General features: G+C 37.5%; 1 protein-coding gene across 7 annotated transcripts in view; it reads left to right on the forward strand.

The window, feature by feature from the left end:
- The window catches only part of PLEKHA1 (pleckstrin homology domain containing A1), a 31,885-nt gene that overhangs the window by 4,064 nt on the left and 13,325 nt on the right, over positions 1–14,496 (forward strand). For all 7 annotated transcript variants that reach the window (XM_085582917.1, XM_085582918.1, XM_077784733.2 and 4 more), the window contains exons 2-5: positions 10,542–10,702; positions 12,075–12,131; positions 12,875–12,920; positions 14,343–14,440. In XM_085582917.1, coding sequence (XP_085439043.1) covers positions 10,562–10,702; positions 12,075–12,131; positions 12,875–12,920; positions 14,343–14,440 — 342 coding nt within the window. In that variant the 5' untranslated portion in view covers positions 10,542–10,561. The remainder of the gene's footprint in view (positions 1–10,541; positions 10,703–12,074; positions 12,132–12,874; positions 12,921–14,342; positions 14,441–14,496) is intronic.

Consider the following 14,496-nt stretch of genomic DNA (forward strand, 5'->3'; position numbering starts at 1 on the left):
AACAATAGGAACAGTCTTAGAAAATACTTACTGGGGTTTGCAGCCAAGTGAACCTTTGTACAGTTGTATAATTGAATTAAAATACAGGATAGTAAGTTATTTTAGTGCCAAAATGGGAATTTAGGTAACTGGCTTTAGCATAAAACATTTTTACAGCATGGAACAAGTGCTTAAGAATTCATGAGGAAATTATATAAAGAAACACAAAAGTCAGTACACATATTCTTTTGGTTTTGAAACTAAATGCAATGGGACTAAATGCAAATGGCTAGAAGCATTGCTGTCAATGATATATAAAATTATATAAGAAACCTAAATATAATCCTAGTGAGTTTATTTGATGTATGAAAATAATTAACTGCTTTAAAAAAGTCACCTGCTGAAGAGTGACAAGAGTGGTTCAGGTTTTGAAGTTATACTTCAATGCAGAGAATCACTGAAATGAATGGGAATGGGGGGATATGGCTGAGCTGCTTCAAATTATTTTTCTGCTCTTACACTGATCTTTCAAATTAGGACTTTGAAAATATATAGGTCTAAGGTCATCTTGATGCATGCTGTACCCCAACTGTGAGAAGTATTTAGGTATGTGTTGGTATAGGGCTCAGTTCTATAAATAACGCTTTCCTCTCAGTGCTAGGTAAAGCAGCAGGGTTTTGTTGCTGTTGAGGAAGGAAGCTGGTTCATTGTCTCAGCACTAAGCAGCATTTTCTCCCTCCAGGGACTTGCAGAAGCATCTAGAATGTGTAGGTGTTTCTTTAATCTTGGAGAAGGAACTTATTAAGCTTTCTGGTGCAGAACTGTATGAGCCACTTACTCTTAACAGATGTTATCTGCACAAGTAGGGAGTTGCACGTCTGGTAGACATTTGTGGCATTCAACAGTTTAAACAGTTTTCAGGTTTGAACATATGCCTTTGCCTTAAAATCTGAATAGTTTCAGGTATTTTATGTAGAAGAAAGGTGGTTCAATAGTGAGGTTGCTGCTCTGGGACTTGGGAAACAGGTTCAGCTCACTGTGTTGCCAAAAAGCTTCCTGTGTGGCCTGGGACAAGCTGCTGTGTGTCCCTCCCTTCTCATGCAGAGAGTGCTGAGCAGCAGCTCTGCATCACAGCAGTGGTCAGGCTATGGCAGGCTGGATGTGGCCAGGGGAGGTGCTGCTGGGAGGGAGAGGCTGAAGACACTGCCCAAGTTAAAAAACTAGGGGAAACCTCCAGGCAGGAGGAAGAAAACCAGAAAAATACAGTGGAAAAAAGGTTTTGACTGGAAATCTCTGGTGTCACTTAGAGAAAGCAAGTCCTTAAAACTTTAAGGAGCATTGCGTGGCCTTGTTTGTTTAACAGAATTTTAAAACAATGCTTAAAATAGCCACACAAACATGTAAATCTTTTATGTTATGGCTCTGCCACACAGGTAGCAAAGCTCTCTCTGTTCCTTTGTTGGCTGTTTTCTTGTTTGGAAGATGCTTTTAATTTTAGCTAACTGTTGCATCCAGATGTTTTGGATATCAATGTAGCTCATTTGTTCTGCTGGTATGGTAAGCAGAATCTCTTAAATTTGACCTGATTTACTAACTTTTCATATGAAAGTGGTTGAGCTTTTCTACATCTCCACTCCCCCAAAGAAAAAAAGAATTTGCAGCCACTTCTAATGAGCAGTGTCTTTAGTAGTGTCATAGAATTAAAAATATTTTGGATTTAAAAATATTTCTGTTGAAAATAGGGCACTGTCATTGCTATAAATTGAAAATATAGACTAGACAGCAATTACCAAGCTCTGCAAACATGTTTTCATTGTTGAGAGTCAACACTCCCAGGAACAGTCTCTGTATACTGACAGATAGGTGATAAATTAATTCATTTAATATGTAATTTTTTTATGTGTATGCTTTCCCTGGGTGCTTTGGTACCCACCACATTTACATCCCATGTCCAAGAAAATGTGTTGGAACTTGTTTCAGACTATTGACTTAATTAAGCGTTCTCCTGTTAAGCACTAAAACAGTTACATGCCAGGTTTGTTGTAAGAGTCTTAAAACTGCACTTCAAAAGATGTTGTTCAATATGTTGGTTAACTCTTTAGGGAGGCTGAAAATGACAAAGGGGAACTTAGGCTGGGCTAATAATTCAACTGGCAAGTTATTCTTATATCTGGTAGACCATGCCTGATTGTACAGCAGTGCTGGAAGGTTGGGTAACTTGAAGGATGTAAAAAGTGTGTCTGCTGATTCAGGACTTTGGGGTTTGATTTTTTTATCATTAACCTTTTTCTTGTGTTTCTTCCTTAAATCAAGTTCACTGTAGATGCTGTAATTTATTTCTGCTGTCTTCCTACTTCGTGCTGGTGCCCTGATTTTTGGGTGGAGGGGCATGATTCTTTCAGGAAGTCCATTTGCTGCCTTTTTGTGGGAGGCAGCAGTACAGGTACAGCTGATGGTACATCCAGGATTTCCAGGCTTGCTGGATGTACACAGGACTTGGGATTCTTCTGGAGTGTTTCTGCCTCACTGTCTGACCTTATTGTAGGTCAGACAGCAATCCCACAAAATGCCAGGAGCCTGCCTGGTACTTTTGGGATTATTCTGTGGGTGGAGGGGTGTTATTGTCCCTACACACCATAAGTGAGGTTTTGAGAAGCACCTTTGTCAGTGCAGAGCAGCAGCTGGGCAGTAACTGGTATTTGTGTCAACCCACAAATGAGGAGGAAGGTGAGGCAGAGAGCCACAACCAGGCATGGGCTGTACCTGCTGTGAGGACAATTCCCTGTGCTCATGGCTTGGGTCCAAGGCTGCTGGAAATGAATTCTGTGAGAATTTACAGTGAGTGATGTGCTTTGAGTGAAGTGGCACTGTGCCACAAAACCTGGCACTGCAGAGCAGATAAACTTTGTGGGGTTTATCTGTGTGTCGGGTGAAACTTCTTTTAAATATGCCAGAGTGGGGTTTGATTTTCTTAATTTAAGGTGTATAAAAATGGAGAGGGGGAGGGTAATATCCCAAAAACTTTGCCATTTGATGGGAGCTTAATTTTCCCCTCCTACCTTGGCAAACAGGAGCTGTGTATCTGTAAATGCACATTGGGTGGCTTACATGAGACAGGCAAAGCCCTGCTCTGCCTAAGGAGCTTTCACTACACTTGTACTGACTGAAGAGCTCTGAGATTAATCCTAATCTCTGGAAATCCTGTGTAGTTCTGATATAACTGACAAGTAAAATGTATTCTGGAGGAAGTATCAAATCTATGCAGTAGAGGGAATTTTGACCCACATAGTGGATTATACAATGAAATGTACATGGTCTATACTGTAAATATTAAAATAAATGAGGTGAATATTGAAAAGCAATGATTTTTTCCTTTCCAAAGTTTTAATGTAGGTGAACCGTTGCATTTTTCTTTATTTTGCATTGAATTTGCTTAATTAGATCTACAAAATCAAAATTGGTAATCAGTTACTCACTTTGTGTGCTTTGATTTCATTAAATCCTTTTATATCTGTAAAAGAGTTCAAATCAAATATTCACCTGATAATGTTCTTTTCATTATTTGATATTGAAATTAGCTGAAAAATCAGTTATTTACAGCCCTTTTTTTAACAGCATAAGATTATTTTGTGAAAACTGAAGATATTGCTGATTTCCTAAGCAGCTGGCCTTTCCATTTCTTACGTATTTCCCAGGAAGAAGGTCTTTGTTTATTTGTACTGCTGAGTTTATACCAGGATTCCGAATGAAAATCAGCAAGACTGGCTCAAAAATGGCAAACTTCATTATTCAAACAGCCTCACCTTCTTTTTGTATTTAAAGTCAAATAAGCTTCACCAGAATTTGTAGTTTGAGTCAGGTGGGAATTTGAAATAGCTGGGAGTGTGTGGAGTTAAAGTGCTTGGAGTGGTTGGCCTGGATGAAACAGTTATTAGTTGATTATTGAAATTAAACAGGTGACTGACTAGTAATAATAAGTAATCCTAGTAAGTAATGTGGTTATTTCCTGCTAAATTTTTAATTTGTTTTGTTTGTCATGAATGGACACTTTCTATAGACTAAGCATGTAAACATCTTTAAGAACAAGGACCTCATTTGTCATAGCTGGAGTTTTGTAGGTGGCACTTAAAATTTTGGAAAGGCCGATTAAAAAAATTTAAAAAAATTTAAATATGAATCAACTCTGAACTTGCATTTTTAAGGATTTTAACTAGTATATAACAAATTATTTAGCATTTTAAAACTTTTTTTGAGGCTTGTGTGAGATATAAGTCAAAGTGAATTGGAGTAACTCTATTTTGTTTTCTTTTACTGTATTTATCTTTGGTTATGTCTCATTTTGAGTAACTATATTATTCAGAGGCTTAAAATAAAGTGATGAAAATTTCATCTGACTGTTGTAAAGACTTGGTGTTATTGAACATATTCATCTCATTTTGAGTAACTATGCAGAGGCTTAAAATAAAGTGATGAAAATTACATCTGACTGCTGTAAAGACTTGGTGTTATTGAACATATTCTGTCACTGTCTTTCAGCTTTCTTATTTTACTTCATTGCCTTGTAAGCTGGTTATCACTCATAAGTTATTAATGGATTAATTTCAAGAGTGTTTTTTTATAATGGCCTTGTTGCACAGGATGCTTCCCTTTATTTGTGTTAGCTCAGTGCATTTAGAGGGACAATTAAAATAATTATTTTAAGCTGGGCAAAAACCATTAATAGGTGAGGTTGTTTTTTTTGTTGTTTTGACTGAAAAGATTAGTGGTAGAGAGGACTTTTGCATCCTGTGCAGTGCATTTCCTCATTCCATCATATCCCAAAGCCTTTGGCTGCTATTGCAAATACCGTAAAATGGAAGAAAATAGTTCGGTTCAGAACAGGAAAAATCACTTAGAGAAATTTCTGCAGAAATTTTTGAGGAAGTACCAGTCTGCTCCATCGTGGAACTTGTAGATCAGTACTTGAAGTAGGCCAGGGGATGATGGGTTCAGATAACTCATTTTCCATAGAACTCCAGATTTCCCTTGGAACATACTGATTTTTTTTTTTTTCCCGGAGATGAAAGTAACATTACAGGATAGTATTGAATAAAATTAATCATTTGTCTTGCTGAGGTGCACTGGAAGAGATGGGAGTGGTTGGCTTGGCCTGATTTAACCAGAGTGTTCCTGGAAAACAGCAGATCAGCATTTCGAGCACAGAATCACAGCTGGGTAAGACTGGAGCTCAAGATAAAGCTGCTGATTTTGTTAGATGATTCAGCACTGCAACCATGACTTTTCTATTTTGTGGTCTGTTTGGAAGTTGGATTAAGTGCTGGGGGAGGGATGTATCTTTTGACATTCCTCCTAATTTGGTCAGGGATAGGAGAGGTCAATGCCTCTTATGCTATAGGTTTTTTAATTTGGAAAATCGATTTCTGCTTAGGATTTTTTTTCCAGTTGAATACTGGAATACTGGCCTTTTTGCAGCTGGTTTTTCTTTGTATTTGACTACTTTTGAATGGGAATCTGAATTTAGGGGGCAGTGTATCCTGGAGACTTCCATATCTCATTTTTAGATGTAGTTAAAAAGTTGATTATGGTGTCATAGGCTGCTGGCAAATCAGTCATGTCTTCCCTGTTAACAGAAGTGTCCAATGTCTGCTGTACCCTCCAGCACAAAAATGAGGCAGTGGAGGATCTCTAGGAAATTGAAAAGCTGGGCTTGTAATTTTAAATCTCTAAATTCTGAATTATCTTTTGTTGTCAAAAGAATTGCAGCCAAGTCACCTCTCCAGCTCCTGGATTAGTTGTTTGTGGGGGGTTTTTTTTGTTATGTTTTGGTAGTTTGGAAGTTGTATGAAAGGTGAGCAGGGATTTACAGTATTGTCTTATACTGTAAGTTATCTCTCTGGTGGGCTGCATCTGCTGGGAGATTTTCAAGGAAATAAAAAGAGGTTTGAACTACTGTCTCTGGAAGATTTATGTGACTTGTTTTCAGAGGCTGCTCTGAGCTGCTTGTCTTAGGGGTGGAATTTGCCCTTCCCTGCTCCCTTTCCTTGTCCTGGATGTGCACAAGAAGCTTTCACTGCAGTGTTCTTCAGGGGATAAGCAGGACAGGCTGAACTCATCCCTTGCCCTCGGGAGGCAGTAAATGGTCAGTAAAAGAGATGAGCAGCTGATTTACAGCAGGAACCTGAGAGTGATTGCCTAAGCAAAAGGCAGGAGCCCTCACTAATTAAGCTGTCCCTGGAACTGCAGGAAAGACTGGAGATCGCTGGGGATGCTGCTCTGCCTTCCCTTTGTGCTGCTGTAAACAGCAGAGCTTAAAAAGGGAGCTGGGGAGGAGGGGTGGGCATGACTCATGGCATCATTTTATATTTATCAAGTGGAGGTGTATGAATGTTGTTCTTCATTTCATAGGGATGAGTAAGTAGGTAATGGATGTTTCTGAATCTTCTTAGCTGATAGAAAAAGAACCCCATAGTCATCTCCTAGGGTGAGTTAAATCCAAAGTTCCAGATGTTAAAGAGCAGGATGTAGAAGTGTTCCTCTAAATTAAAGAAATAAAAGTAACAAAATACACCTGAAGCTTGGGGAAAAGATATGTAAAATAAAGAGATATTAAGTGCCTTTCTTGTGTTTCTTAATTAAACTCTCCTGTCATAGTGCAAAGCCTATTGCATGGTCTTTATGAAGACAAAATTCCACTTGCTTTAGTCAGCCAGTGATCCATGGTTTGAACCTACCTGTGGAAATCAAATCAAGGAGAGATTGGGCCACAGAAATGTTATCTGGCACCTCACTTCAGTCTTGTCTAGACTTTGTACTTGAAGATACGAAGGCTGCAACCAGTCTGTAATGGAGGTGAACTCAAGAACAGGTGCTGGTGGGAAGCTAAAAATAGGAATTAATGTGGGAGAGTTTGAGCTGTATGTTATAAATGGTGCAGAGGAGATGCTCGTGTGCCTCTGCAGGTCCTGCTTGTGCAGTCATGCATTTACAGTGAGACTGGGGAAGGTGATCTGGGATTTTTATTTATATTTATAGAGGTGCCCAGGAGGCCAGGCAGCCCTCAGTGTGGGATATAAATGTTGGGGAATGTCACTGTGTGCTGTACCTCAGAGGAAAAGAGCGGGGAGAGGGGAAATCTGAGAGAAGCTGGGCTGGTGAGGTATGGACCTCCTAAATTAGTACTCTGCTGCTGGAAAGAGGCATGTAAGGCTTCAAAAATAAGTGACACCTCCTCTTTGCATTATAACACAGCCCTCCAGGAAAGAATTTTAAGGAGCTGGGATTTCTTACAGAGTGTTACTATACACCACAAAATGGATTTTCAAGAACATCTTTGTTTCTGAAGGATTGTGGCAAGAACCAGGAGGAAATGGGCCACAGAGATGTTTTTCCTGGAGTAGCACAATGTCATTGACGCACATCTCCACTGCAGGGAGGGGAAGGCAAATAAAATGAAGTTGTATGTGATCTGTAACAGGTTTGATACCTTCAGCCTTCCTAAAAACTCATAATCTTTTTATAATGCTTCATTCTAGAAGAGTTAATTGTTCTGTGCTGCAGAAAATAACTAAGGGTGAATGTAATAATGCTGTAAAATGTACAGACTTGGAGATTTTTGTTTCGTAATTGCTTCAAATAATTTAATGAAAAATCTCATCTATGCAAGACGTGACCTGTGTTCTGAGGATGTTTTTAAGTTGAAGTGCTGATGAATTCTTTGGCTAGTGGTCTTCCAGCCGGATTTCCTATGCTGAGAAATTGGAGTTCTGCAATTCCTTGTATGAATCATGGCAATTCCATCAATGCTTTTTGGCTCTGTTTAGAGTTGTCGGGAAGGGGATCACGGTGCTGGCTTTGTCATGTGTGCAGTCCCTTTAGGAACTGGAAGAAAGGCACAAATTGATTTTTTTTTTTTTAATGTGCATTGCAAATTGTGGTTTATTAATGAAGGTTGAATAGAATTGCTATTAATTTACAGGGGAATCTTGCCAGGATGTAGTGGGTGGAAGCAGACTTTTAAAAATGGAAAACAGTTATATGATACTGTGTTAGCTTTCAATTTATTATAAAGAGTTTTTTATTGTCTCTTATTTTTTAAGACCATCAGCCTTGTAGAGGTCTGTAATCCCATCAGAGTTTATTAACTAATTTGAAGAAAACAGCAATTATACAATTTACATTTTTACATTAGTGTTACTTTATGCTGCATATTCTTTAGAGCATAGAGTAGGTGCAAATAGTATCATTTTTATAGGCTTGAAATTAGCTTGCAGTACTTTGAAAAAGAAAATCTTTATTAATTTATGTTTGGGGTTTTTTTATTTCTGTGAGAATTGGTTTACTGACAGATAAGAAAAAGCTTCTGAGTTTTGTCTTTTGCCCTGGAAAAAAAAAAATTCAAGTATTGGAGTAGTTTAGCTTTAGCTAATTGTATGTTCATAATGGAGCATTATGAGCATCCTCCTTTCATTTTCCTTGAAAGGTTTTCTGAAACATAGATTCTCTTATGGGGGGAAAATGCTTTGAAAATTCAGTTGGTTTTATTCAAGGATTCTTAATCAATCCAGATCTTGTTTCAAAAACAAGTTTTCCTTGTTTCGTTTTCTTCACATCTGCGGAGAACACAGCTTTAAGTCTGCTCAGACAGGAAACCAGCCACCAATATTTGCTTTTTTTTAGGCACAGGGCTTTTCTGGGCTTCATAAACTGTTCATGTGAAGCCTGCAGGGTGTTCTGGCTGGATGATTTTGTTGAGGGACTGCCTGGCACAAATTAAGGCAATACTGATAAATGGTAATTTTTATATTCATTTAAATGCAAACAAGGTGTGATGCCAAGTTCTGCCAGATTAGTGGTGTAATTTAGAGAACAGCTACCCTTGAGCTTACCCTCAGATGTGTTTATAGGGTGATGTTGCTTCAGTGTGAAGTGATCCCAAGAGCCTCAATTGAATTACTGATGAATGTTTGTTAAAATAATGATATTGTCCTGAGTGCTCAAGTGTTTATTTTTGTGGTCCTTAGAAATATAACTTTCTTACAGAACTTGACTTAGATCTGTGATATTTAAATTGTGAGGAACACACCAAGAAAATTGAATTACCTTAGTAAATTTTCTTACTTTACTGAAGAATAAACCTTTGCATATTTCAACCATTGTTGCTTGTTTAGTGATTTTAAAAGCTGTTTCTCAAAGTGATCGAGTCAAAGATTTGCTTGTGTTCTAATGAGTCATAAAATGACAGCTGTAAATGCAATTATACATATATATGTTTGTATGTTACAGGTTTGATTTCCAACCCCCCCCAAAAAAAAAAAAAAAAAAAAGTGGATATCTGAGTCCCTAAAATAAATACTAATTCTCTCCCCAAAGTAACACTTGAAAAACAGTCTCATGTTTTGGTGTGGTATATCAGTATATAATTACAAATAATTATCAGATGTCTGTCTCATTGTATGTGTATTCAAATGTATTTAAATTGAGTAACCTTAAAAAAGTATTAAAGGTAAAGAAATACTAAAATGAAACTCCATACTACACAGTTAAAGCTGGAAAAGTTGGAAAATTATGAAAAATGTGAAGTGCTTCAACCTTCTATGTCTTACATTAGTATTTTTAGATCTGTGCTATTTCTGAATTTTGTAACAAAATGTGAAGACTGAATAATTTCTTTCCTGCCCTGGGAAAGATTGGCATAAAGCTGATTTTTATCATTTTTATATGAGTATGGAAATTTATCTTTGGTCTTACAAGGCTGGCTCTTAAAGTAAAACGACTGTCCCATAAAATAAAAGGAAGCAAAACTCGTGATGCAAAAGGCAGATCCATATAAGGTGAATGGTAAAATGGTAATAGGTGGGCACAATGCAGCTTTTAATTTAATTTTTTAAAGCAAAACAAACTAAAAAAGCAAAAAAAAAGACCCCAACTTCCCCGCCCCAAACAAAAGCCAAAATAAAAGCCTGGTGCACTCAGTCCTCAGTACCATGAGAAGAGGGTGTGTACATACAGCTTCATTTTTCCTATTTAATGTATAAGAATGAAAAGATGTCTTCTTAGGCACAGCAAGACATGAAGTGCTTTTAGTAGGAGAGAAGAAAAATGAGAACAATGTTTCTAAAAGCTTTTTTATTGCATTTGCATAAGCTAGATATGAAAAATTGCATTAGGCAGTGGAGCTCCTGACAAAGATTCTTTCTTGGCCATGAGAGGCAATGTCAAAGGAGGAAGTGTAACCCCACTGCTGTCTCAATTTTCTGCATGTTGTGAAGGAGAAACCTTTATTTTTCAGTGATCTTGTCAAAATCTTGATGCTCATCTGCTGCTTACCGCTTGTAACTTTACACTTAGGCTGTTGGATCTGTTAAATACATGCTGCAAAGTATGAAAGTCCTGTCTAAAAATTCAGTGGTGGAGGTGTGGGGAGCAGCTACGCTTCACTTACCCTTCCGTAGAAACTTCTTGAAGCTACTGATTGAAACTGCTCAAAATGTCATGTACAGAACAGTCTTAAAATTAGCAACAAGGGACTTTGCTTACCTCCTGTGCTTTTTTTTGTTGTGCAGTGTGATGTCCAGGGTCAGAAATGCCTTATGTGGATCGCCAGAATCGCATCTGTGGTTTCTTGGACATTGAGGAAAATGAGAATAGTGGGAAATTCCTGCGGAGGTACTTCATCCTGGACACGCAGGAGGACAGCCTGGTGTGGTACATGGATAACCCACAGGTGAGCTCTTCCTGGCAGGAGTTTCCTGGTTTGTCTCAATTTTGGATTTTCTAACGAATTAACAAAAAAAAAATGGGGTTTAGTATTATGGACTTGGAAGCTGGGGGAAAAAATCATTGTGTAAACGAAATAATTGTAAATCAGTTTAATATAACCAGATGAGCCAAATCATACACCCCAGTGTTTAATTCACCTTTAACCTTACGTGGCAATGTGTGTTTTTCCTTGTGTTACACATTGCTTTCCCTCAACAGAATCAGTCATTGAAAAGCAATTTGTAGTGAACCCTGCAATTGCAGTGCATGAATGGTGATGAGAGAGGACAGCTTGTATCCATTGGGATGGGGAGCAGCCTTTAGATAAAACTACTTTTACAATGTGCCTGCATCCCTGTGTTTCCTAGCAGAGGGAAGAACAGATAATTGCTCAAAGTTTGGGCACAGAGGCAGTGAGAGCACAGGATCCAGGTCAGCTGACAGCTGCCTGCCAGAAGAATGTCCATGTACCCTTCTGCCAGGAGCAGCAGAGTTAAAAACCATGAGTCTGCTGTTCAAAGGAACCAGCAAAAACAAAATGTAAATGAAGTGCAGCTCGATGGATGTGACTTGTGACTGAAGCATTTAGCAGCTCTCACTGAGGAGAAAAAGAATTTCTGCAAGCAACACAGACTTCAAACATTTGGTCTCGCTGAGTGAAAAGAAGCAATTCGGGGCATGTGGACAAAATCTTGAAGTGCTGTAGAAATTGTAATTCCTCAGAAGTTTTAAGACTTAATGATATTTGCAGTGCACACCCAGGCCTAGGTTAGGCCTTTTATTTTACATGGACAAATGAAAGGGTTTCTTGCAAGAGGCAAATTGAAACTTCTTGATTTTCTTCCTCTGCTGTAAGTTTGAAGAGCTGCAGAGTTCTTGTAACTATGTGAAGGCCTTGCTAAATCCCTGAAGTGATTGGAAAATATGTGAGGTGGCCTTTGAAGTATCTGACATAATAGATGAATGTCACTACTTGTCCCTTCCTCCTGCCCTGGTCAAAGTACATGAGACTCCAACATCTGTTAAGGACAAAGTATTCTTTCCGGATTTCCTGGATGCAGACCCACAAGAATCCTTTTTCCTCTAGTAAAATACATAAACCTCTGAAACAATTACTATTTGTATTGTTTCTAGCAGTCTTTCTGTTTTTAGTTAACAGATGTGTGTATAATAAACAAGTAGTTTAGATCCTGTTTCAAGCATACATTGTGCATTGTCTATAAAAATATGTAGGATTTTCTTTTTGTTTGTAGAATTACTTGTTTTTTATGCATAAACACTGACTGTGGTGTGAGAATAAACTAGTTTCACTTTGTAACATATGTGATTTGTTTCAGAATCTTCCCTCTGGATCTCCACCTGTTGGGTGCATTAAACTTACCTATATTTCAAAGGTAAGATAATTATTATGTGAGACACTCATTAAATTCTTGGTGGTAACTACCAAGGGCCTCAACTTCAGACAAATTTAAATGCCACTTACTCCTTTTGCTTCTGTGATACTCCTGAATTAGAGAAGTGTTACAACACTTCAATAGGTTCAGGTTAGAATAAGAACAGATTAATTGCTGTGTTGTCTAAGTTTATTTAGTGATTTCAGACAGCAGCTCTTTGTGCTTATAAAATTGACATTTCAGTTCTTTATGAGTATTTGAATTCCCATTAGTCTTGGAGAAAAGACAGGCCATTTACAAAGGGGAAGATGTCTTTGGGTGTGATACCTTGCAAGTAATAATGACTTGTAATAGACAGGATAGAAAAATTTCTAAAAAATATTAGTTCTTTACATTGTGTACGTAGTTCTAAATATGTCTGAAAGGGAACTGTGAACTCAGAAAGTTTCTGTGGTTAAATTTGTAGAAGATACTGCATTAACAAATAAATGGAGAAAAATACTTGACCTTTTCTTGTCTTTCTGTTAATTTCTTGTACTTCCTTTGCATTTTTGTTGTCAATACTGCATCTTCCCACCTTCCTTGTTTGCCTTTCATTTTTGTTCGTTTTTAGTTCTCTTTATCATTATGCCTAACCACCTTGCTGTGCTGCTAATATTTGAATTTACCCCCTTGAAAGCAAATAAAACTTGTGATATCTGATGTGTATTTTGTGACATTTATAATCTTAATTTCCCTTCTAGGTTAGCGATGCAACTAAGCTGAGGCCAAAGGCAGAGTTCTGTTTTGGTAAGTTTGGCATGTGCTGTGTGCATCAAGTGCCTTCTTCAGACTTTTGGAACAAGGATAATGCTCTGCAGTTCTGGTACCAGCTGCAGCTGGTAGTGTTTAAAAAACAGCTTGTGTTCACTTTCTGCTTTAGTATGATGGAAATGTTGGCTTCCTCATAAGGTGTTTTTGTGTTTTTCCATATTGCAGCTTAATGAGGAGTAGGTGAGAGGTTTTTTTAGATGTCTGAAATTTTTGAGGCATTAATGAGTAATGACAGTTGTTTTCAAAAACGTAGCCTGCCTGTCAGATGGGAAGACAAGAAGTTTAACTATTGAAATCTGTTTTACTGGTGAAAGAGTTGATTTAATTGATCTAAAAATACGGTCAGCCAATGCTCTTATGTCAAATTTCAGCTTCTGTTGCTGCACAAAAAAAAATTCTTGGAGTGCCTTCTAGGTTTCAATCTGTTTAAAATTTCCTGAAGCTTTAGATAATCCTAAAGCTCCTCCTGGTTTTAGGCAAGTACCTGGTGTGTCAGTTCAGTGCCATCTACAGATGCCTCTGCACATCTGTGGAGGCTTTGTCCTCAGCAGCTGTGAAGCTTCTCCTGTCAATGGGCCAGCTCTAAAATACCTTCATGATCCAAGATGCTGGCTTCAGTATCTCTCATTTATTAGAGAGTTTTCATGCTTTGTAGAGGAAAAATATAAATTTATTGTCTTTATATTCAGATGGTTGTAATGACAGTAAAACCTATTTCAAGAATAAGCCATTATTTTTTTGCAGATACACTGAAATGTGTTTGCCCTTTTTGGATAAAGGATGCCAGGGGTTGGGAGGTAGAGATATAAACTCATTAAAATAAGTTTCTCTGCCAAGTCACTAAAGTAAAATAAAATTTGTGTTGTAGCTGTCTTAAAGTTGATTGGTCCTGTGCATCGTATACTTAGTAATTAATACTGATTTTCCCAGCAATTAAAAAAAAAATTAAAGGTAAATCAATGACCATAGTCATGTTCGTAATGTTACAAAAGATAACAGATTCTGGGCAGAGGATTAAAAGGAGGAATTGTAGAAGTCCCCAGGTATAAAACTTGTTGCTTGGGGAAATTTAGAAAGAGGAAATGGAACTTTAGAATATTTTGATAAAATTCAAGATTTCATTTCTAGGTCAGAAAAATCATTTTTCGAAGTTTGTGCCATGCCATTTAAGTGGAGAGTTAAATTACTATTTTTTAGAATAAAGCTTAAATTACTCTTTTTTAGAATAAAGCAATCAAGTGAATTTATGTGTCTTAAGATGACTTTCTGAAAGGAAACACAGCAGAGCATTTAATACTTTAAATGGAATTTTCATCTGAAATCAAATCTTTTCATAATGATATTAAGTTTGCTCTTAAATTTCAGTGTTGCTGACTTTTCCATAATGGTTTTTAACAGTTATGAATGCAGGGATGAGAAAATACTTTCTACAAGCCAATGATCAGCAGGACCTAGTTGAATGGGTAAATGTTCTGAACAAAGCTACCAAAATCACAGTAAGTGGTTGAGTTGATATTTAGCAGTGCTTTCAAATATGACTGTCTCTATGTGC

The sequence above is a fragment of the Lonchura striata genome, chromosome 6 (genome assembly GCF_050655825.1).
Source record: "Lonchura striata isolate lonStrDom1 chromosome 6, ASM5065582v1, whole genome shotgun sequence".
In the NCBI taxonomy this organism is placed as follows: domain Eukaryota; kingdom Metazoa; phylum Chordata; class Aves; order Passeriformes; family Estrildidae; genus Lonchura; species Lonchura striata.